Source organism: Pristis pectinata, chromosome 10, assembly GCF_009764475.1.
Source record: "Pristis pectinata isolate sPriPec2 chromosome 10, sPriPec2.1.pri, whole genome shotgun sequence".
In the NCBI taxonomy this organism is placed as follows: Eukaryota; Metazoa; Chordata; class Chondrichthyes; order Rhinopristiformes; family Pristidae; genus Pristis; species Pristis pectinata.
In genome coordinates this window covers 59519993-59544337 of record NC_067414.1, presented here as the reverse complement: position 1 = coordinate 59544337, position 24345 = coordinate 59519993, and the positions used below count along the sequence as shown (strand labels likewise).

The 24345-nt window shown below is 40.6% G+C and overlaps 1 protein-coding gene across 20 annotated transcripts in view; it reads right to left on the bottom strand.

Annotated features, from left to right (window-relative positions):
• dtnba (dystrobrevin, beta a) overlaps positions 1 to 24345 on the bottom strand; it is a 397891-nt gene that overhangs the window by 225505 nt on the left and 148041 nt on the right. For all 20 annotated transcript variants that reach the window (XM_052024099.1, XM_052024088.1, XM_052024100.1 and 17 more), the window contains 3 exons: positions 19335 to 19415; positions 13953 to 14166; positions 11766 to 11851 (listed from right to left, as the gene is read on the bottom strand). In XM_052024099.1, coding sequence (XP_051880059.1) covers positions 11766 to 11851; positions 13953 to 14166; positions 19335 to 19415 — 381 coding nt within the window. The remainder of the gene's footprint in view (positions 1 to 11765; positions 11852 to 13952; positions 14167 to 19334; positions 19416 to 24345) is intronic.

The following is a 24345-nucleotide window of genomic DNA, read 5'->3' as shown; positions in this document are numbered from 1 at the left end:
GATTTTCTTTTAAATCAACAACTACTTTAAAAAAATCAAACTGGTTCACCCTATCCAGCTTTTACATCTCCAAGTGTTTACTTTCTTCCCCATGACAGATTCCAGCAAATAATCCACCATGAGCAAATGGGATACTGTTCCTTGGCTTGTCCCTCCCTCGTTCTTGTGAGCAGTGTTATATGTCACCCTTCAGTTAATTACCCAAATTAAAATGAACACTGAAAATTTTAGTCAGCATTTAAATGACACATGATCCAGCAAATCCTTCCAAGAGATAAATTGGAGAGTGCTGCAAAAATTCACATGGGTCACATGTGCAGCCTTGCTGCTCAGGAACTCTGCATGGTGCAGGAATGATCTGAAGCAGTTCGGGGTTTGGGGAGAAAAGAGGAGGAAAAGGAAAGCTAACATTTTAACCATTCCAGTTAACTTATATGATCAACATTTCATTCATTTCACTTTCCTTTGAACGATAATATTCAGGGTAAACATGTAGGCACTCATTCGTTGGAAATAATAAGTGGGCAGATGCAGATGCTAAGATTCTGCACAATGCAAGGCAGGAGATGATGAGAATGCCTTTTAAGGCTGTGGCATCAGCGTTCAGGAGTGTGCATGAATAGTTTACCACTGGCAGCAGTGTCTGACCCATTTGCTCCTGTCACTTAAAGTGGCTGTTCAGTGGAACGTTGAGTCTCTTGTGCAAATATTGTTTGTGGTACATTGAGCTATTATTTAATTGAAGCACTGAATCATTCAAAGGTCACTATTTCAGTTCAATTGTTAAAATGACTGAGAAATGCCCAGAGTGGAATACATGCAGAACAGGGAAAAAATAGGAGGTATAAAATTATGATTTGATTCCTCAACCATCCAAGCAGCCATTTAAACATATTCCGAGTTTACAGAGGGTTCTTGAACAGACCTGCACAACCCTAATCCTACCTCAGCAATGGAAAACTATGGACCACCTCTTGCACTACCATGGACTTGTCTCTGAATGTGTTTTTGTTTTGCACTAAATGTTTTGTACAGTCTTGTATAATATGTATAACGTGTATTATATGTGTTGTACGAACCTACATGCTTGGGATGCTGCTGCAAGCAGGTTGTTCTCTGTACCTCGCCATTATTGTGCACATGACAAAAAACTCGACTTCACTTGAATACACAAGGAATCACAGAATACAGAAGCTAACAGAACCCAAGGATTCAGCTCATCATCTCTCTACTAACTCACGGTTGGAGCAGTACAAACTAATTCTGCCGCAGAGCTACTGCTAATTCAAATTTCTCCAGCACTTATGAAGTACTGTTGCAACTTTGACTGCAATTGACAATGATTTTGTTTTAAAAAAGCATAATTTTTCACAAGTACATCTGAAGACAAATGTTAGCACTACATTTTGTTGTGAAATTCCCTCCTTCCTTCATCATGACATGGAAATCAATCGTGGCTACCATCTATTAAGGAGGGTTACAAACATCATTTAAGGTTGCAATGCCCACCTCTTCTGCTGATATCATCCAGAAAAGCCTATTTCAATAGGCTTGCATCTGGATTCCTAAAGAACTAGAAGGAAAACACAAAATAGCATAATGTTCTAAATGTTGCTCAAATTATCTCACCACAGATGCAGTACCACATGGCTGCCACTGGAGAGCAAGCAAACATAACCATGATGCTCTCAAACAACTGGCGATAGGGTGGTGTTGAAATTGACTACAAAACTAAATCAATGACAATCCACAACATGCACCAAACTCCTCACTGTTCGTATTGCTCCATATTAACAAATGAGTCACTGAACAGAAGTTTAGAAAAAAGACATGCACTGAAATGCTCACAACAGATTCTCAAAAGGTAAAATTTCAGGCTCGAATGAGTAAATACCATAGAAACATAGATAAACTACAGCACAATTCAGGCCCTTCGGCCCACAAAGCTGTGCCGAACATGTCCCTATCCTAGAAATTACTAGGCTTACCCATAGCCCTCTATTTTTCTCAGCTTCATGTACCTATCCAACAGTCTCTTAAAAAGACCCTATCGTATCCGTATCCACCTCCACCACCATTGCCGGTAGCCCATTCCATGCACTCACCACTCTCTGAGTAAAAAACTTACCCCTGACATCTCCTCTGTATCTACTCCCCAGCACCTTAAACTTATGTCCTCTTGTGGCCACCATTTCAGTGCTGGGGAAAAGCCTCTATCTACCCGATGAATACCTCTCATCATCTTATACACCTCTCTCAGGTCCCCCCTCATCCTCTGTCGCTCCAAGGAGAAAAGGCCGAGTTCCCTCAACCTGCTTTCATAAGGCATGCTCTGCATTCCAGGCAGCATCCTTGTAAATCTCCTCTGCACCCTTTCTATGGCTTCCACATCCTTCCTGCAGTGAGCCAATCAGAACTGAGCACAATACTCCAGGTGGGGTCTGACCAAGGACCTATATAGCTGCAACAATACCTCTCGGCTCCTAAATTCAATTCCCCGATTGATGAAAGACAATACACCATATGCCTTCCTAACCACAGAGTCAACCTGCGCAGCCGCTTTGAGCGTCCTATGGACTCGGACCCCAAGATCCCTCTGATCCTCCAGACTGCCAAGAGTCCTACCATTAAGACTATATTCTACCATCATATTTGACCTACCAAAATGAACCACTTCACATTTATCTAGGTTGAACTGCATCTGCCACTTCTCTGCCCAACTCTGCATCCTATCTATGTCGCTCTGTAACCTCTGACAGCCCTCCAAACTATCCACAACACCCCCAACCTTTGTGTCATCTGCAAACTTACCAACCCACCCCTCCACTTCCTCATTCAGGTCGGTTATAAAAGTCACAAAGAGTAAGGATCCCAGAACAGATCCCTGAGGTATACCACTGGTCACCGACCTCCATGCAGAATACGACCCTTCAACTCTGCCTTCTGTGGGCCAGCCAGTTCTGGATCCACACTGCAATGTCCCCTTGGATCCCATGCCTCCTTACTTTCTCAGTAAGCCTTGCATGGGGTACCTTATCAAACACCTTGCTGAAATCCATATACACTACATCTACTGCTCTTCCTTCATCAATGTGTTTAGTCACATCCTTAAAAAATTCAATCAGGCTCGTAAGGCAGGACCTGCCCTCGCCAAAGCCATGCTGAATATTCCTGATCATATTATCCCTCTCCAAATGTTCATAAATCCTGCCTCTCAGGATCTTCTCCATCAGCTTACCAACCACTGAGGTAAGACTCACCGGTCTATATTTCCCTGGGCTATCCGTACTCCCTTTCTTGAATAAGGGAACAACATCCGCAACCCTCCAATCTTCCAGAACCTCTCCCGTCTCCATCGACGATGCAAAGATCATTATCAGAGGTTCCGCAATCTCTTCCCTCGCCTCCCACAGCAGCCTGGGGTACATCTCATCCAGTCCCAGCGACTTATCCAACTTGATACTTTCCAAAAGTTTCAGCACCTCCTCTTTCCTAATATCTACATGCTCAAGCTTTTCAGCCCTCTGCAAGTCCCCACTACAATCCCCCAGATCTTCTTCCGTAGTAAATACTGATGTAAAGTATTCATTAAGTACCTCTGCTATTCCTTCCAGATCCATACACACTTTCCCACTGCTGCACTTGATAGGCCCTATTCTTTCACACCTTATCCTCTTGCTCTTCACATACTTGTAGAATGCCTTGGGGTTTTCCTTAATCCTGCCTGCCAAGGCCTTCTCATGCCCCCTTCTGGCTCTCCTAATCTCCTTCTTAAGCTCCTTCCTATTAGCTTTATACTCTTCCAGATCTCGAATATTACCTAGCTCTCTGTACCTTTTGTAAGCGTTTCTTTTCCTTTTGACTAGATTTATTATAGCCTTTGTACACCACAGTTCCTGTATCCTGTCATGACTCCCCTGTCTCATTGGAACATGCCTATGCAGAACTCCACACAAATATCCCCTGAATATTTGCCACATTTCTTCCGTACTTTTCCCTGAGAACATCTGTTCCCAACTTAATCTTCCAATTTCCTGCCTGAGAGCCTCATAATTCCCTTTACTCCAAATAAACACCTTTCTAGTCTGTCTGTTCCTATCTCTCTCCAGTTCTAATGTAAAGGAGATAGAATTATGATCACTATCTCCAAAATGTTCACCCACTGAGAGATCTGACACCTGACCAGGTTCATTTCCCAATATCAAATCAAGCACAGCCTCTCCTCTTGTAGGCCTATCTACAAATTGTGTCAAGAATCCTTGCTGAACACACTTAACAAACTCCACCCCATCTAAACCCCTCACTGTCTGGAGACGCCAATCGACGTTTAGGAAATTAAAATCCCCCATCACAGCAACTCTGTTATTCTCACACCTTTCTGGGATCTGCTTCCCTATCTGCTCCTCAATATCCCTGTTACTATTGGGCGGCCTATAAAAAAAACACCCAGTAAAGTTATTGACCCCTTCCTGTTCCTAACCTCCACCCACAGAGACTCCATAGACAGTGCCTCCACAACGTCCACCTTTTCCGCAGCCATGACACTATCCCTGATCAACAGTGCCACTCCCCCACCTCTTTTGCCTCCCTCCCTGTCTGTTCTGAAACATCTAAAACCCGGCACTTGAAGCAACCATTCCAGTCCCTGAGCCATCCAAGTCTCCGTAATGGCCGCCACATCATAGCTCCAAGTATTGATCCAAGCTCTAAGCTCATCCGCCTTGTTCACAATACCCCTTGCATTAAAATAGACATCTCAAACCTGTCTGAGCACGTCCCTTCTCTATCACCTGCCTATCGTACCTACTACTAGCTTTCTCTATTTGAGAGCCAAACACCTCTTCCCCAGTCTCTCCAGTTCAGATCCCACCCCCCCAACAATTCTAGTTTAAACTCTCCCCAGTAGCCTTAGCAAACCTCCCCACCAGGATATTGGTCCCCCTGGGATTCAAGTGCAACCCGTCCTCTTTGAACAGGTTATACCTGCCCCAAAAGAGGCCCCAATGATCCAGAAATCTGAAACCCTGCTCCTTACCCCAATCCCTCAGCCACGCATTTAACCTCCACCTCATTCTATTCCTATACCCACTGTCACTTAGCACAGGCAGTAATCTGGAAATTACTACCTTTGAGGTCCTCTTGGTTTACCACTTGCTTACTTCGAGTTGAGTTTTAATTTTGAGCAAACAAGTCATGATAGACAGTAAAACATAAAAGTGCAGGTTATTGAGTGCTAAACCTAAACATGGATTAAGTAATTCTATTTCTTTAATTATCGCCATGCAGAATTTATGGATGAACTTCAAAGCAGGATCATCATCTATTAAAATAAATTGTTCTCGAAAATAATTTTATTTATTAGAGCTCAAAATTGATAGTCACAGCAAGAAGGGAATTTTATTATCAATTCGTTTTGAGTGCTGCCAACCTCCCATCATAAAAAGATGACAGGACACTTGGTTTAACCAGGTCTCGACGATTTTCAGGAGCTTCCTGACTCCCCTCTCAGACACAGAGTCTGCAGAAGTAAATGACCTGCTCCTCAGCATGCTCGAGGAACAACACCTCAAATAACTGTCAAATAACGCATGGCTACAATGTTAAAGAAAGCTTTCGAAAAATCGTCCAGAGATTGGCTAAGGGACTGATGCCAGGTCTGGTGAGCTTCGTGGTTAGATCAAGCTTGCAATGGATATCAAACTATGTAGGATATCAGCAGGTGACAGAACTCAAAAAGAAACATTTTACATAAAACTTATTATTCGTTCAGAGCTAAATTGCTGAGAATGACAACTTGCATTGAAAGTGCCGGTAACACCTAAACTTTCATGAAAGTAGTGGGAAAATACTGCACTGTAGAATTCAATAACTTATCATTATCCATTGCTGTGGGGGGAAGGGGAGAGGCCCACATGATAATGACTGATAATTGAGGGAATAATCATTCGTGCAGAGCCAATACACTGCATTTCATGATAGCAGAACTGGTAAAAAAAAAACATACACTGGCATCTCCATTACTCTCCACAATAGAGTGTGGGCATGGTAAAAGGGTGGGAGGCTTCTGACACATAATGGAAATTGCTGGATAATGGAGAATTCTCAAATGTTCATCCTACACACAGCATGCAAATAAAGTAAAAATACAAATAAATGTAATTTAATCGTTTTGGGACTTCACAATCAGTTTATATTTGGTAGGAAGACATTGACATTAGAATCACAATGAAACAATGTCTTACACAACATGTTAAGCAGAGAATGAATAATTAAGTGGGAGTCAGTGAGCAGATAATGCAGGTGAAGCAATTTCCTTCTTAAACCAAAAACAAAAATCTCCAGTGGCAGCAAAGTTTGAATCTTTTCTTTAATACATCTATTTGATTTACCATTCAAAACGATCAGCAGCACTGTAACGTGCACAACTATGTATCATAATAACTTTCTTGTCTACTATCCAAAATGCTGGAAATACACAGCGAATCAGGCTGCATCTGTGGGAAGAGAAACAGGCTCAATATTTTAGGTCGAAGACCATTTGCTGGAACTAGGAAGGAGACAAAAGAAGCTTGTTAAGCAGCAGAGAGGGCGTGCTTCTCTGAAAGGGTAAACCAGGGTGACCGTGAGAATAAACTGTAGACAAGGGTATCTGCTCAATGAGAGAATGGGACCAGTTAGAGAGTGAGCACAAAGACAAAAGAATGCAGGAGTTGCGAAATGCAGAGTAGGAGGACATGTCTGGCAGATCAGGCTGAGCATGTCATCCACTTGCAGAGGAAAAAGGAAAAAAACAAGAGTTAAAATCACCAGCGACCCAGGTTCAATTCCAGCTGCTGTCCATAAGAAGTTAGTACAGTCTCCGTGTCTGTGTGGGTTTTCTCCAGCTGCTCTGGTTTCCTCCCACATTCCAAAGATGTACAGGTTAGGAAGTTGTGGGCATGGTGGAAGCGTGGCGACATTTGCGGGCTTCCCCCAGAACACTCTGCACAAAAGATGCATTTCACTGCTTGTTTCAATGTACATGTGACTAATAAAGATAGCTTATCTTAAAAAAAATGGATAACCGATATATTCAGAGGAATAAAGTTAGCTGAAGTTGTAGAATTCAATATTTGGTTGGGAAGGCTGCAACGTGCTCAGACAGAAGATGAGGCGCTGAGTTGAGGTCCCAATTTTTCAAGTGGCACAAAGAAGTAAAATGGCAAATAACTGGAAACTCAGGGCCACCCCTGCAGACTGAAAATAGGTGCTCCACAAAGCAGTCACTCAATCTGCATTTGGTTTCTCCAACAGACAGATCACATTGTGAACACTGAATGTAGTACACAACATTGGAAGAAGTACAAGTGAATCATTGCTTCATCTAGAAAGACCGTTTGGGTTCTGAGTTGGTTGGAAGGGAAGAGGTGAAAGGACAAATGTCGCATTGCTTGCGGGTCACAGCTTGTATCAACTCGTTTACAGTTTATCCCCATGGCCACCCTACTTTTATCCCGTCAGAGAAATCCCCTCTGGCCAACACTCACTGCAACTTAACAAAGTTCTTTCATCTTCTTCCCAGTTCTGACAAAGGGACTTCAACCTGAAACATTAACCCCGTTTCTCTTCCCACATAAGCTGCCTGACCTGCTGAGTATTTCCAGCATTTTCTGCTTTTATTTTAGATTTCCCAGCATCTGCAGTTTTTCTGATTTTAAATTTCCTGTCAACTAGTTGAGAGCAATACTCTCAACACTTTACTCACTAATATCTCACTCTGCAGTATAACACTGATTTTTGGAAAAATAACATCCAGATGTGGTAGTTTCAAAAATACTCCTGAAGAGCAAGTCTGCAAGAATAAATGCAAATTTCGGAAACATTGTGAAGCGCTGTTTTCATGCAACTACAAGCAGAGAAGTTGCAAAATAGTTAAAGGTTGGATCCCTGTGCAAACAAACCAAAGAGAGCACAAACTAAAAACGGGCAAACTGATTGAGAGACAGTAGAGTTATCAGAAGCAAAAAACGAAATGTAATTTAAAATCATTTACCACAAGGTGGACTCCGAATGTAATTAAACCAGCCAAAAGATAGGAAAACTAGCATAAGTACTTCTGTGATAACATTCTATGTTAGCTAAGAAAGATGCCTCTCATTGATCGCCAGTGAATAATGAAGAATAACAATTGCCAACAACTCTTACCAGTGATGGGTTAGCAGAAAGCAATATTTCGCCTGGGTAGTCTACAACCCAATGGCATGAATACTAAATTCACTAATTTCAGGTAACCTGCTCCCCCTCTGTCCCTTTCTCCTCATTCTGATCTACCCAGGTCCCCTCTCACACACCCTTCTTTCCAAACTCACCCCCCAGTTTCTTTCTTCCCCCTCCCCTACCTACTCCATCTGCCCATTGCCCATACATTCCTCCCATTGGGGACCCCACCCCGTTTTTCCTCCCCACTGTTCCCATCTGCCCACTGTCTCTCCCTGATATGGTTCCACTCTTCACCTTCCTTTCTTATCACACTCAGTGATCTGCAGCACGCTATTGCCTCCACTTATCACCTCCCAGCCCTTGTTATGATCCCCACCCTTCCCTCCCCCACCTGACTTCATCTGCCAATCACCGCCCTCCTCATCTGGATCCACCTGTTGCTTTACAGCTCTCACCCCACCCCTAACCTCTTTCGACTGGATATCTCCCCTCTACTCTCAGTCCAGATGAAGGGTCTCAACCCAAAACATTGACTGTCCATTTCCTTCCACAGATGCTACCTGACCCACTGTGTTCCTCCAGCAGCTTGTTTTTTTTTTAAATCTGCCTGTGCTGCTGCCTTCAGAAATCCCTGGACCTGTGCACTGTCTCCTCTGTTCTTTAGTCCTTTCTAGTGTCTTAGCATTCATTGAATACATCCTAGCCTCCCAAAAATGCCTCAGCTCACATTTTCCCAAGATCAAATTCCATCTTACTTTGCTCTGCCCATCTTACCAACTGATCAATACATTTCTGTAACTGAAGACCACTATCAACAACACATCACCACCAATATTCATGTGATCTGTGAACTTACTAATCAAACTTCCTACATTTACATCCAGATTTTCAATATCTGTAACAAACAGTGAGGATTCCAGTACAAACCTTTGAGGAACACCACTGGTCAAAGGCTACCAATCACAAAAACAACCCTTGACCATCACCTTCTGCCTCCTATCACAAAGCCAGTTTCAAATTGAATTTACCAAAATTACCCTTGGCTCTTGCCTTTGAAACCAACCTCCTGTGTGGAACTTTGGCAAAAGCCTTACAGGAGTCCATGTCAACTGCATCAACCCCACTATCCTCAACAACACAATTACTTATCTCCTCAAAAAATCCAATCAAACTCAATCTGGAAAGAATCAGTACCTGAATCAGCTCTTAATCCAAGCCAGTGAAAGACAATATATGCCCTCAGTTCTCTTTTCTTGCAGGTATAACAAAAACCAAGATACCAGAACTGTTACTGAAAAGTACAAAATAGCCATCAATCACTTACAAACAAAGAAAGCAATGCCAAAGGAGGAGGCTACTCTGCTGTACTAAGTTAGGATGGCTAATAAGTATGCTTTTTATACTTAAAGTGTGACTCCTCACTAAGACATAATGTACTTCACAGAAACTGATGATTTAGTTGAACTGATCCATGCTGATGTTGGTGCTTCATGTGAGCACTCAAAACCCTGGAATATCATTTTCTGAAACGTCGAGGAATGGTAATGCCAGGGAATGCATCCCTTCCCATCTGACATGTTCCAAATCACTATCCATGACCATCACTATCCATTGCTATTTAGTCCATAGTGTCTCTGCTTATTCTTTCCTAAAAGTCTACCACTTCACCACCTGCCTTAAATTTTATCTGCCACCTGTCTGACCATTCTTGTAGCCAATTGCACTCATACTCACTACTAATATGTACCCATCCATCTTGAACAAGTGCCTCCTACCCAGAATTAATTCCAATGTCACAAGAGTCTGAGACTTTCCCTCCTGCACCATGCTTTTAAACACTGGATCTCCATTCTACTTCCATCTTTTATACCAAAGATCCTGACTCATTCCATAGCCCCCAGAATACTCTGAAGTCTCTCAGTGATGCCCTTTACTTTTGCATCAGGAAAGCAACATACCGGCAGGGCATAAACACAGACGTCTGTCTTTTCCCTTAACCACGGATCTTTGAATTCAAGTCACTAACAACTCTGGAACCACACTTGGGACCTGTACAGCCAACAGCCAGAGATGAAATGCAAGATAAATTTATGTTGGTGAAATTTTATGATGATGTCCATTTTAACGTCATAAGATGGCGGCAGCTCAAAAGCAGATGGTGTTCCTTTCAAATCAGGTATGCAGAGCCGCATCCTTCCATTTAGCTCAGTAAAACAGGGAGCAGTACACACAAGGGTCATGTTGCTACATTTGACCACCTTTCAAGCTTCAAAATTTTTTTTTTATCATGGCAAGCGGGGGGCCAAGCACAGTAACTCACAGACCAGACACTGTTGGGTCCAGGTTAGTCACTGCTGTCACTCATGGGAGCACCAAGAGAATGGAAATGATGTGTAATATCTTATATTAAAGCATACCACTCATAAAACTTTGCCTCTAGTAACTGCATGAAACTGCCAGGTATCTTCTTAGGCAAGTACAAGTTGCTTGTGCATGATTTCTTATAATGCAGGGTAGCTGTTGCACACCAGCTACCACACAGACTTCACAGAGTTAAGTCTTCATGCTGTGGTGATGGGGCCAAGACAGCTGGCCGAGCTCTGCTGTGTGAACATTCACACTCCTACAACGGTGGGCACACGACAGGTGCCCCTCAGCACAAAAACACTCTCTCTTTCCAACACCCACCCCACCCCCCCCAAGCAGGCTCAGGCACAGTACCCATGCCCATTGCCTCCTTCTCACTTCTCCTTATTCGACCCCCCCCCCCACCCCCCAACAACTCCCCATATTTGCCAGGATGTTGCCAAATATATCTTAAAATATTACAACAAATTCAACTAATTGGAAGGCAAACTATAATTAAATCTGTCATTCTCTTCACTTTATGTCCAACTGCAAACCATTTGGAGGCCATTTGTGGTTAAGAATCTTAATATAGAGCTGAAGCTTATTTTTAAATATGTACATACAAAGCCATCTTGCACAGTAAATACAGACCTCCTTTATAATCTCTTAAGACTTGAATCAGTTCAGAGGATTAAAAATGTTTTGTAAACAAGTTATTTTTGTTTCTTATTTAACTCTGCAATTTGTTTTAAATTAAAAATCATTGGCATAGTTTTCATACCAAGAAAATACAAACTAAATAAAGTACTCTCTCAGAGTCAAAATCTAAATGAAAACTGGGGGAGGCTACTTTATATTGGAACAACTGCCCAATTTTTCAATTTTTGAATAATCCAATACGTGCACTTGTTACTAAAATTAAATACAGAATATGAAGTTTCTTGCATTATACAGAAAATTAATGAGACCATATGTTTTTTTAAACTTGTAATGCACAGCTCCACCAGCAGCTTAGTAGGCTTAGCCTTTGAACAGCAAAGCCAAATATGTCAAGGCAGCATTTGGACCTAGTGCCTTGGGACTCCTTAAATGTAGGAAAGAAAACACATCCAGAATTCTGATCACGTCAATAAATTAAGAATGCACATATCAGCAAATGCCAAAGGTTTAACTGGACTGTTTCAAATGTTTATCAGTAAAATTTAATTTGTACTTACACCGAAGTTTATCCAGGATTTTTCCTCCGCACATTGTTGCCAATATAGCTTTGACTGAGAATACAGTCAACTTCCCATGCCCTTCACTGCAAAAGAATACCAAGTTTACAGTCACTGCCACAACATTAACTGTGCACACATACTCTTAGAAAAGCACTTAGCTATTCATCCAGGCAGTCTTCTGGACACTGGTGTATGAAAAATATGAGCAGGAATCAGCTATATACCCCTCATGCCTGATCTGCCATTCAATGAGATTCAGCCTCAGCTCCATTGCTGTTTGTTCCTCTTAAGTCTCCACTCCCCTGAAGTCAAAAAATGTCCATGTCAACCTTGGGTACATGCAATGATTTGGCCTCCATAACACCCTGGGTAAGTGAATTAAGATTCATAACCATCTGAGAAGAAATTCCCCTCATTTCCATCCTAAGTGGGCAAACCCTTATTCTGAAGCCTTCAGATAATGGACTTCCTGACCACCAGGTAACCCAGCTAATTATACTTGTACTTAAAAGCTGTCATGAAGTTTGAGGAATGCCTCCTCATTACACTATTAAGGGTATGGTTCTGGGGAGGTTTGGTATCCATCCCTCAGCCCACCTTAATTAAGATGAGAAATGGGCACATCGGAGCCGATCAGGATGAGCTACAAATTTGAACCCATCCTTTTCTCCCCTCCCCACTACTAGGTTTAAAGAGCCCCTTTAAATTCTGGAAAGCTCAAATTAAATTGTCCCAAACCTCATCAAGCTCTGGATGCTGATTTTGGTACTTGACTCCTTCCTCACTTCTTGCCTCCAGACTCTCTCCATTGGCACATTTCACATCCCTTATTAGTTTATTGACACCATTGTGGCCAGTGTTCTTATGAACTGTACAAATACATCACTGGGCACAGATTATCTCCTTCCTCCATCCCCACCATGACAAACATGGTTGACAGCTCAGGCTCAAACTTAAATCTCTGCAGGTCATCAAATCCCCTACTTGGTTTTCCTTTCTCTACCCCCACCCCCCCAAAAAGTTTCATAAACCCAACTACATTGCTCATATCACAAGCTCATAAAGATCTTCCTTTCTGCTATCTTCAACACAACTTGAGGTAAGGAGAAGATTCCAGAAGCAGGTCAGCAATGTTACACTCGCAGCTCAGCACAAGATGGTGCTGGCAGGAGTGGGGAGCTGTTGTTTAAGTAATTCCCTTGATTGAAAAATACTCAACTAACACTTCCCCCCACTTAAAAGCCACGCAGGGTCAAAGCTGCTGCAAGTACAAGACTTTGAAGAAGGCATGACAATTTGAGAAGGCTGGTGTAAGGAGATACAATACAACCAGGTCTCATGCACAGAAACAAGCTACATAAGCTATGATGTTAAGCAAAATGTCTTTAAATACTGATTTGCCTCATCTAAAATATTGTGGGCAATTCATGAAAACACACTTTAGGAAGGATGTCAAGAGCATGGAAGCAGCATAAAGATTAACTCAAATAATATTGGGGTAAATAATTTCAGTTTCATGAAGAGGCTAGAATTATTTCATGAAATGGAAGACAAAAGGAATATGTGTTCACTCCCTCAAGACAGGATAGTAAATAAAGAAAAACTGGTTCAAATGGTACATGACAAATCTGAGAAAACAGGTTCAAGAACTGCAGGTAAAATATCTTCACATGGTGCATTCTGATCTGCTATACACCGGCAGAAAAGAGATTCAAAAACAACTTTCAACACAGAATTGAGTAATTGCTGAAGGGAGGATTATTTTTAGGCCTTGGAGAAAAGAGCAGGTGAATGGGAGGTGTCACAGTAACCTGAAATGATCTGCTTCCCTACAGTATCATTCTATGGTTCATGAACTTACTCTCCCACCCTCATCAGTAGCTCCAGTGACAATAAATCTGGATAACATTCCCAAGAGTAGCTTCAGAATATGGGTGAGATTTCAGGTCAGTCTGAGTGCCAAACCCTGATGATACGTTCCAGGTGAAAATTCAATATACCCGGATGAGAGAATGGTTTCCCCTGACTTTAGACAACCGAAAACCGTAAGCAACATAAACTTCATTACCTGGCAAGAACAAATACTTGATGCAAATATTAAGAGCAACTTTAAAATAAAAATTAACCATCACTGCTCTGACACTAAAGAGCAACCATTGTGCGCAAGGCTGGCTGAGCACTGACCTGTCGTATGCTGCTATGACAAAATTGAGAAGCAAGCTGATGGACTGTTCCACGCTGATTTGATGGGTGGTTGGAAGGCGTTTATTCAGCTGGTAATAGATAGATGAAATGATGGTCTCTAATCGAGATACATTAATTTCTGTGCTGTGGTCTAAGGTGTTGAGGCCATTGTCCCGAAAAGCTTCAATCATGTTCCATATATCTACAAGATGGACTGTAGGCGAGAAGGAAGATGAACTGTCAAAGCAAAAAAAAAACAGACCCACATTGCCTCACAATTCCTAAAATGACTTAATTAGGAAAACACATGCATTTCAAATACTGACTACGACATTATCTTTACTGCAATGCATTCCAAATGTTTACACATTGGAATCATCAACTCATTTTTTTGTAAACAATTCCAACAGATCTTCACCTCCACAGGATCTTTACAGGGTGTAAAGATTCCTCTCAATTTGGTCCCTCAATTCAATGAGGAAGGTAAACAAAATCCACAGGAGGGAATGCTACTGGTATTCCTCAGTCATGGTTCCAGAATCCATGACGTGTTACAGGTCAAACCTCCTGCTGATTGCCCTCCCTCAGTTGAGGGATCATCACCTTCCATGAAGAACATGTTGAAGCAGCAATGAAGATGGCAAGGGCACAAAATGTGCTGCTTTCTCTGGGATGGGGATGTCCTGAGAACTCTGGAAAACTGAAAGATTCATCTAACTTGTATGTGAGCCAAACCTCCCAATTCTCGTACATCCCCAGAGTAACGAGGAAAAACTTCAAAGCTAACTGGCTTGTCATACCTTTGTCATATCCCAATTGTTTGCCTGTATCAATGCCAAATGCTCTGTTGTGTTTTATTCTCACTAGCTCTTTTTGCAAAAGTTTGGTACAAATGAATACTTTGCTAGCCATTTCAGAGGCAACCATTTTGCTGTGGGTCTGGTGCCTTCCCCAATAATTACCGAGCATTTTCAACGTCAGATTTATTTGATGTACTGAATTCAAGTTCCCAAATTGCTAATGTGGGATCTGAACTTTCATCTCTGAATTTTGAGTCCATGCCTCATAATTACTAGGCCAGAAAAATAACTACTATCCATCAGTGAGAAAGGAAGATTTATTCATTATTACTAGCAATGAAAAATAACTACTAATTATCAGTGAGATAGCAAGATTTTAACCAGTAATTTGTTTCTATTTGAATTATTAATCAGCTTATTTGCAACAAAATAACACTGCAAAGGCAAAGCATTTTCTAAGGCCAATCATTTACTCGACCCAAAATTTTTGTTTTGGCTGTGGCAATATTGGTATCTCAAATACTTATCTTTCAGCATTTTCCCAAAAGGTACAAGACCCTCAAGACCTATGCACATTCTAAACCCATGTTAGACAGAGGGGCTAAATATTTAATGAACCAAAGCTAATACTAGGTGCAACATTTTTAGAGGATTTCCTCTGAGGAATACAAGAAGAAGCAATTTTCAATAATGATCTGTACTATCACTCTGTGACATAAATGCAGTTCAGAATTAACTTCCTGGTTATGTCTATGAACAAAGTAACAGACCTAATTTTTCTCTTTCCATTCTCCCCATTTACCTTAGGCCCCATTTTTCTGCATCTTCTCAGGGTGACACCTGCATTAACCTGTTTGACTGCTAGAGTGGAAGTTCTTCAAATGATCCACCATGAAACAAGGGGACAATGTAAAAGTGGGAAAAGAGTAAAAGCAAAGATGTCTTTGGGAACATTCACTCTTTCATCCCAGTTATCCTCCATTGTTCCTGTTCTTTCTGCCCTATTCCTGCTTCCTCCTCCCTTCCACTTCCTTTGGTCCTTTCACTATTGCCTCATCTCGCTATCCCTCCAGTCACTATCCCCTATTCTGCTCTGCTCTCCTCACTTTGATACTTCCTTGTTAGAATGCATTTTAAGTATTCTTGCCTCAAATTTTAAGGTCATTGATGAAAAATCCTACCAGGACTTGAGCTCATACTCTCAGATGACTTTGACAAAGGGATGCATCAAAGATGCTATCTTTCCAATCGTATATTAAATGGAGAGCTATATGCAAATTGGCATGTTCCTACATTTACAACAGGGAAACACTTGAAAATTTTATTGCCAATAATCTACTTGGAGATGCTCCAAGGTCAAAATGGCATTGCATTAAAAAGAGTCTGTTCTTTCTTCCTTTTCTCCGAAAGTGCTTATCATTGATAGAAAAAGGAACACAGGTTGGGTCTTCACCAAACTTTTAGTTGGATTGATGGAACCACTCGGGGTGGCACGGTAGTGTAGCTGTTAGCGTAACGCTATTACAGCGCCAGCGACCTGGGTTCAATTCTGGCAGCTGTCTGTAAGGAGTTTGTACATGCTCCCGTGTCTGCGTGGGTTTCCTCTGAGTGCTGCAGTTTCCTCCCACATTCCAAAGACGTACAAGTTAGGAGCTGTGGGCATGCTATGTTGGCGCCGGAAGAGTGGCGACACTTGCAGGCTGCCCCCCCAGCACATTCTCAGTAATGCAAAAAGACACATTTCACTGTGTGTTTCGATGTACATGTGACTAATAAACAAACATCGTATTTGGCTTCAATCACAAAGCACTGCAGCTATTCTCACAATTATCCACCAATGTATAAGTCCAAAATCAATACTGAAACTTATCTCCACACTAACTGCTATCCCCATGGAACCAATATGGAATTCATTTTAAGATTGGTTAGAATTTCAGATGCATCAACCTGAAGACCATGCGTGTACATTCCAAAGTACGAACAACCAGCTTGTAAAATCGTTCAGGGAAACACACATTCCTGAAATTATAACTGTGCCCCTGGCAGTAGATTTACAAATTCCTCTAACAAAAATATTGATCATTATCATCTTTCTATCATGCTACATTTTCAAACTACTCAGGTTAACAGCATCAACATTTTTCATATTTTCTCTTGTATTACACCCAGAAGGGTTCACAAATCTAAATGGTGAAAACACAATACAAGGACAAACATGCATGCACACAGTCGCAAGATTTACTGGGCATGTACTAGGATTTTCAAGAACCAAACCAACATGGACTTTCATATCCGAGTATTGGGAAGTCAAATCACTTGCACATGTTTAAATAGCCTGTTAAATTAAACACAGTAGGGTTGAATTATTTGTGTGCCTGAAGCAATTCACACATTTACCTCTCAGCCAGATCAGCAGGAGATCAGTAAAATAACAGAAGTTTAAAAATCTTGAGCAAAAACCCAAACTGCAATTGCATTTTAAACTTCTGGAATATAATTAACTACAAATCACTCATCTTAGTTTGCTCCAGCTCCCAACATGAATGCACATCTGCTGAAACACTCAACTTAAATGAATTGCTTTGTGCAATTAAGAAGTTGGGTCTTTGCATTTGGATCATTTCTCTCCTCAAAAAGAGCTGCTGCACTGTTGCAGACTAATTAAGAGTTGGAGAACAAAATGTGACATGTATTTCTGTCAGTGATCAAAACTCAGAAAATCCTGAGAGCAAAGGTCAATTCTTTATTATTACAGTGTAATTCTTCTTTCTAGGTTAGGATACCATGACCTTTCATTGGACTTGTATTGCATTTTATATGGATATTTATGTTCTTAAATCCTTCTGATTATATTTCTCGTTCTAGGCAAGCAGCTGCGTCCTTTGGTAGAAATGATGTTTTAAATTAACAGGAGCTATTGTACACAATGGGGAGCAAAGCCCTGCATCATGTAGTGGAATTTCTTTTGGGACATAATTGGAAAGTTACATCTGAAATCACACCCGTTCATGAGCTATTTATTACTGCCAATTCATTAGCATACATCACAATGAGCCCTGAGGAATTTATATCCTCTGAGCAAATCAAAGATTTAGGCTATGTAATTACTGATTATGGACATTAGGTTAGGCACAGCAAGGTTAAAATCGTGAATCGTTGAATCTTTTCCATTTTAACGTGACTGATGCTTGAGGATTACAATACCTCCAAAGAAATTTAAAAACACTGTAGCTAACAGTGATAATAAGTGATTTTAAGAATTGCTTCACAAGTTGCCTTGGACCAGATTTTCTTGTCAAAACAAGGTCAAGCCAATTCTATCCACTGCTGTTTATGTGCAAATGACAGAGAGATACCAGGTGAGAAGCAGGTACAGAGTTAAGTTTGAATACCCAAGCCATCCACTGTCCTACTATTAATTGTGGAAACAGCGTCAACTCGTCTGCATCACAAACGAATGGCAAAAAGTTGAATGCTAAACCATTCCATTTCTGTCAAAGTTATCCTGCTATGTGATGTGTCAGCCATTAAAAGTATGAGGCTTCACTCCTCTTCTCATTCTTCCTCCCAAAATGCATCATCTCACATTTCACTCCATTAAACAATATCTGCCCATCCCACCAGTTTGATTAAATCTTGTTGCAATCTCTCAATCTTCTTCACAGTTCATAGCACTGCCAAGTTTTGTGACATTCTCGAACTTGCAAGCTGCAACTAACCTGCCTGGTATGTGCCTGGTTTTTGACTGTTGTTACTTTACTTGGAATAAAAATTGATTTCTCTTTGTCACAAACCTAAACTTTGCCCTGTGACCACACACTTTGGGTGATCTGATTGCTCCCACATCCCAAAGACATGTGGGTCGGTAGGTGAATTGACCACTGTAAATTGTCCCTAGTGCGATGGTGAGTGGTAGATTCTTGGGGGAGTTAGTGAGAATGTAGGCAATTTTTTTTAAAAATGTGATTAGTGTAGTATTTATGTAAATGGGTGTTTGATGGTCAGCACGAACTCAGTAGGCTGAAGGAACCATTTCTATGCTGTATATCTCTATGACTCTTCTCACATGGTGCAAAATTTTCTAATGAGTTCCATCCTCAGGTGCTGGACAGCTCACATCTTGTTCCCTCTTTCAATTCTGTATTGAGTTCAATGCTTGAGAACAGCCTATAGGGTCACTTTGACACCAACCTTCACATTGCTGCATACATAGACCTTCCTGCAGAAATCTTTGTCGCTGTGAGTTTTGACAAATAATCAAGGCAAATCCAGAGACTTCATCATCATTACTAATCGCAAAATCCAGGCCCATGTGTTTTGATGTTGTTGATTGAGGGGTAAATATTGGCCAGGACACCATGGGTAATGTAAATCAATGTCTGACATTCACACCTGAGTGTCTGATTTTTTTCCCCATTAGGTAATTACCTTAAACTAATCTCACATAAAAGATAAACAAGAAATACCAGTTACATGTCCAACAGGTCCCCAATATTCAAAGTTTCCTTTGACTTAGTGACCCACCTCTACCCACGAATTCAACTCTTGAGGAAAAAGTCAATTATTTTCAGCCAAAACTTACGATTGCATCTTTTTTGCACAAATCGCAATTTGCATGCTGTTCGATAGGTTGAAAGTCTGATCACATCATAGTTTTGAGCCCCTGGAATGAAAAACAAGAGATCATATGAACAGCAGCAAAATGACAAATGTCCTGATGATACAATGATATGAATGACATTTTCAACAAAATTGATAGTTATCATCAGTTAAATGGAAGAGCAACACTCAAAGTCATTTTACTGAACACCAAAATTAGAAAAGCAAATTATTTTGAAGAACATGTGATGCATTGGAATAGAACATTGCCTTTCCACTCCCAGGCATTTTGACTTGAATCCAGTTCATGTGATTGGATAAAAGTAAGCTTTTTCATGCATGTTTATCATGTGTTAATACTGCTCACTGCACAACATACTTCAATTGCCAACTGGAATAACAATATTTTATTTTGCACACAGCTTTAACTTCCAATATTCAGATGATAAAGCCAATTAAAATCTGCTTTTTTTTACTGCATTTCATTTCGAGGTGGTGTATTAGGACTGGATACAAGATAAATTTGGCTAATAAGCAATTTCAGCTAAGTCTGGGAGGCATGTCTGAACATTTGAACATGTTTCTGAAAATATTAAAGTTGTTTTCTGTCTATTTGAAATGTATGTGTTGCAGAATCTCACTATAAAACACAACTCCACTAACCATTTCTATTTCAGAGGTGTTTATTCCTAACCTGAAAGATTATTTAAAACTCATCAACAGTTGAAAATGTTTAAAATGCCTCCTTGCTGGTGTTCCACTCAAATATCCTCAAATCTCCTTAAAAAGAAAAGCAAATTCCATTATGTCCATGGAGGCTGCTTGATTATTTGGCAGGATTACTAAAGACAACACCCCACAAAGAAAAGCATTAATTTCTTCGTTTGCTACAAAAGAACAAATGAAAAATTAATTCACATGCTTTTCTCTGCTTAAGCTGTTCTTTCATCTAAAATGTTCAAATCTTGATCATGTCAATTTCAGTGACACTTCTGTGCTTTTAAGTGCAAGGACCCAATGCACTAGAATAGCCAACACACATTCTGTTATATAACTTCTGGCAAGGCAACACACTTGGACACTGTAAGCAGCAAAATTGTTTTGCAATATGATGCAGCACTCAGTAAACCTATCGTGAACACTATTTCTTCAGCACCAAGCTGCCTATTCAAAGCCCACTGCAAATCAGTTTACTTTCACTGAACAGAAATTTTTAGAGTTGATATCATGAAAATAAGGGAGAAGTATGAAGATTGATTTTAAGACAGAGGTTAATCAGGATATTGTTTTAAAACACATGAGGTAAACAAACAAGTAAACAGAACTAAATCTGACTTTTTGCAATGTCACACTGTAATATGAAGTGGAGGTCACAGCTTTCATCAGTGATGGTTGAGGAACCTGACTGGGTTCTGGAGCCACAGCAGTTCTGAGCACATCTTATCTAATAGAATCACTCCATGAATGCATTCATAAATGCTAAATTTTCCAGACTAGTTACCAATCATATTGAGATTGGAAATGAGTTTTTTTTTAAATTGTTAATTAACAATTTATGAATGAATAATGTTGGTTAAAAATATTGTTCAACAACTCTGGAGGATATTTTTCAAATTATAGTTCTCCAGTTGGAACCAATGGCTCCAACTCGGTCAAAATCTCATAAAAGCTCCACATCTCACTGTATAAACAACTAGGATATATTGTGAGGAAAGACCAATGAAGAATTTGGAAACTGGAAAAAATTAAGTTACTTAAAAACCCAGAGGATAAAGAAGTTGAAATTGACATTGAGATTTTTCCACCTACAACCCAGAACATCAAAAACCTTTCCTTCTTTAGTGCTAGCTTCTTCCTCCACTTAAGACTTTTACCATCTGAGCCTGACATCATTTGCCATGTCTACCCTTGTAATTTTTCCAATATTTACTCTGTCCTCCAACAGAGTCTGGCTCTTTAAACTACCAATTACTTATTGAAGAGCCAGACCAACAAAATGAAGAGAAAACATTCTTTCTTAAAAAGGGCAAGAAACAATCATTATTCTGCATCTGTACACATTCAAATCACAACACAGACACAGAATGTTGAATATTAATATCAAGTAATTGAACAGACTATTCCGCCGAAATTCCATGAATAAACAGAAAATGGGTTTTCATTGATTATTGACTCAAACAAACAATTCTCAGAAGTCACATTTTAAAATGCCATATTTTGCAATTTCACTAATATGTAAATACCAGGAAAACAAAAACACATTCCTAATTGAATCTTGCTCCCAAAAAGCCTCAAGTAATTTATCTTATTAATTAACAATCCTACTTACACAACAATAAACTTTGCCTGTAAGCTTGCAAACTATTATAACAAATATGATATGTGGACATCAAACAGGATTAAATTGTTACTTCAAATGCATAGAGTCTCAGTGATACAACACAAAAGCAAGCCCTTCAGCCCAACTGAGCTAGTCCCATTTGCCTGCATTTAGCCAATATCCCTCTGAACTTTTCCTATCCCTATACCTGTCCAAATGCCTCTTGAACATTGTACCTGCCTCTGCCACTTCCTCTGTCAGCTTGTTCCAGGCACATTCTGTGTGAAAAGCTTGCCCCTCCCCACCCCAAGGTCCCCTTTAAACCTTTCCACTCTCACCTTAAACCAAGACCCTCTTGTTTTAGACTCTTCTACCCTGGAAAAATGACTGTGACGATCCACCTTATCTATGCCACTCACGATTTTGTAAATCTCCATGAGGAGATAAGAACATAAGAAATAGAAGCAGGAGGAGGGCATCTGACCGATCGAGCCTGCTCCACCGCTCAATAAGATCATGGCTGATGCGGCCGTGGACTCAGATCCACCTACCTGCCTTTTCCTCATAACCCTTAATTCCCCTACTATGTAAAAATCTATCTAACTGTGTCTTAAGTATATTAAATGAGGTCGCCTCAACTGCTTCCCTGGGCAGAGAATTCCACAGATTTACTAGTCTCTGGGAAAAGCAGTTTCTCCTCATCTTCATCCTAAATCTATTCCCCCAAATCTTGAGGTTATGTCCCCTAGTTCTAGTCTTACCTATAAGTGGAAACAACCTTCCTGCCTCTATCTTACTTATCCCTTTCATAATTTTTTATGTTTCTATAAGATCCCCTCTCATCCTTCTGAATTCCAACAAGTATAGTCCCAGGCGACTCAATCTCTCCTCATAGGCTAACCCACTCATATCCAGAATCAACCTGGTGAACCTTCTCTGTACTACCTCCAAAGTAAGGAGACCAACTGCACGCAGTGCTCCAGGTGCAGCCACACCAGTACCCTGTACAGTTGCAACATAACCTTCCTGCTCTTAAATTCAGTCCCTCTAACAACGAAGGTCAACATTCATTTGCCTTCTTGACAACCTGTTGCACCTGCAAACCAACCTTTTGCGATTCATGCACAAGCACTCCCAAGTCCCTCTGTACCACAGCATGCTGCAATCTTTCACCATTTAAATAATAATCTGATCTACTATTTTTCCTTCTAAAGTGGATGACCTCACATTTACCAACATTGTACTACATCTGCCAGACCCTTGCCCACTCACTTAACCTATCTATCTCTCTGCAGATTCTCCGCATCCTCTGCGCAATTTGCTTTTCCACTTAACTTAGTGTCATCAGCAAACTTCAATACTCTAACAATTTGGAAGATGGGACAGAGTGTAATGTATATCGTGAACAGTTGTGGGCCCAGCACTGACCCCTGCAGCACCCCGCTCACCACTGATTGCCAACCAGAGAAGCACCCATTTACCCCAACTCTCTGCCTTCTATTTGTTAACCAATCCTCTATCCATGTTAATACCCCAACTCCATGCATCCTTATCTTATGGATAAGTCTTTTATGTGGCACCTTATTAAATGTCTTCCAGAAATCTAAGTATACAACATCTACCTGTTTCCCTCGACCCATTGCGCTCATTATATCCTCAAAGAACACCAGTGAGTTTGTCAAACAGGACCTACCCTTCCGGAATCCATGCTGTCTGCCTGATGGAACCACTTCTATCCAGATGTCTCACTATTTCTTCCTTAATGATAGCTTCAAGCATTTTCCTGACAAGACATTAAGCTAACAGGCCTATAGTTACCCAGCCTTTTGCCCATATCCTTTCTTAAACAAGTGGTGTGATATTCGCTATCTTCCAATCCACCAGGACCTGCCCAGAGTCCAGAGAATTCTGGTAAATTAACACAAATGTCTCTACTATAACTTCCATCATTTCTTTCAGTATCCTGGGATGCATCCCATCAGGACCAGGGGACTTGTCTACCTTTAGGTCCACTAGTTTGCTCATCACTATCTGTTTAGTGACAGCGACTATATCAAAGTCCTCACCTCTCATCACATCCATAACATCTCTCTTTGGCATGTTAGACGTGTCCCCTACCGTGAAGACTGACACAAAATAGTCATTCAAGGCTTCGGCTATTTCCACATTACCCAATATTAATTTCCCCCTTCTCATCTTCCAAGGGACCTATGTTCACTTTAGCCATCCTTTTCTGCTTTATATAATTATAAAAACTTTTACTATGTTTTTATATTTTGTGCTAGTTTACTTTGATAATCTATCTTCCCTTTCCTTCTTGTTTACCTTGTGATTCTTTGTTGTTTTTTAAAGTTTTCCCAATCTTCCAGTTTCCCACCTCCCTTGACGACTTTGTATGCATGAGTTTTAGCTTGATGCCTTCTTTTATTTCCTTAGTTATCCAAGGCTGGCTCTCCCCATCCTTACTGTCCTTGCTTTTAACTAGAATATAGATTTTTGTTGAGCACCATGAAAAATCTCTTTGAAAGTCTTCCACTGTTCCTCAACTGTCCAACCATATAGCTAATGTTCCCAGTCTATGCCAGCCAACTATTCCCCCATCCTGTTGTCATCTCCCTTGTTTAGGCATTATCCACTTGTTTTAGATCGAACTATTGCACCCTCCATTTGTAAG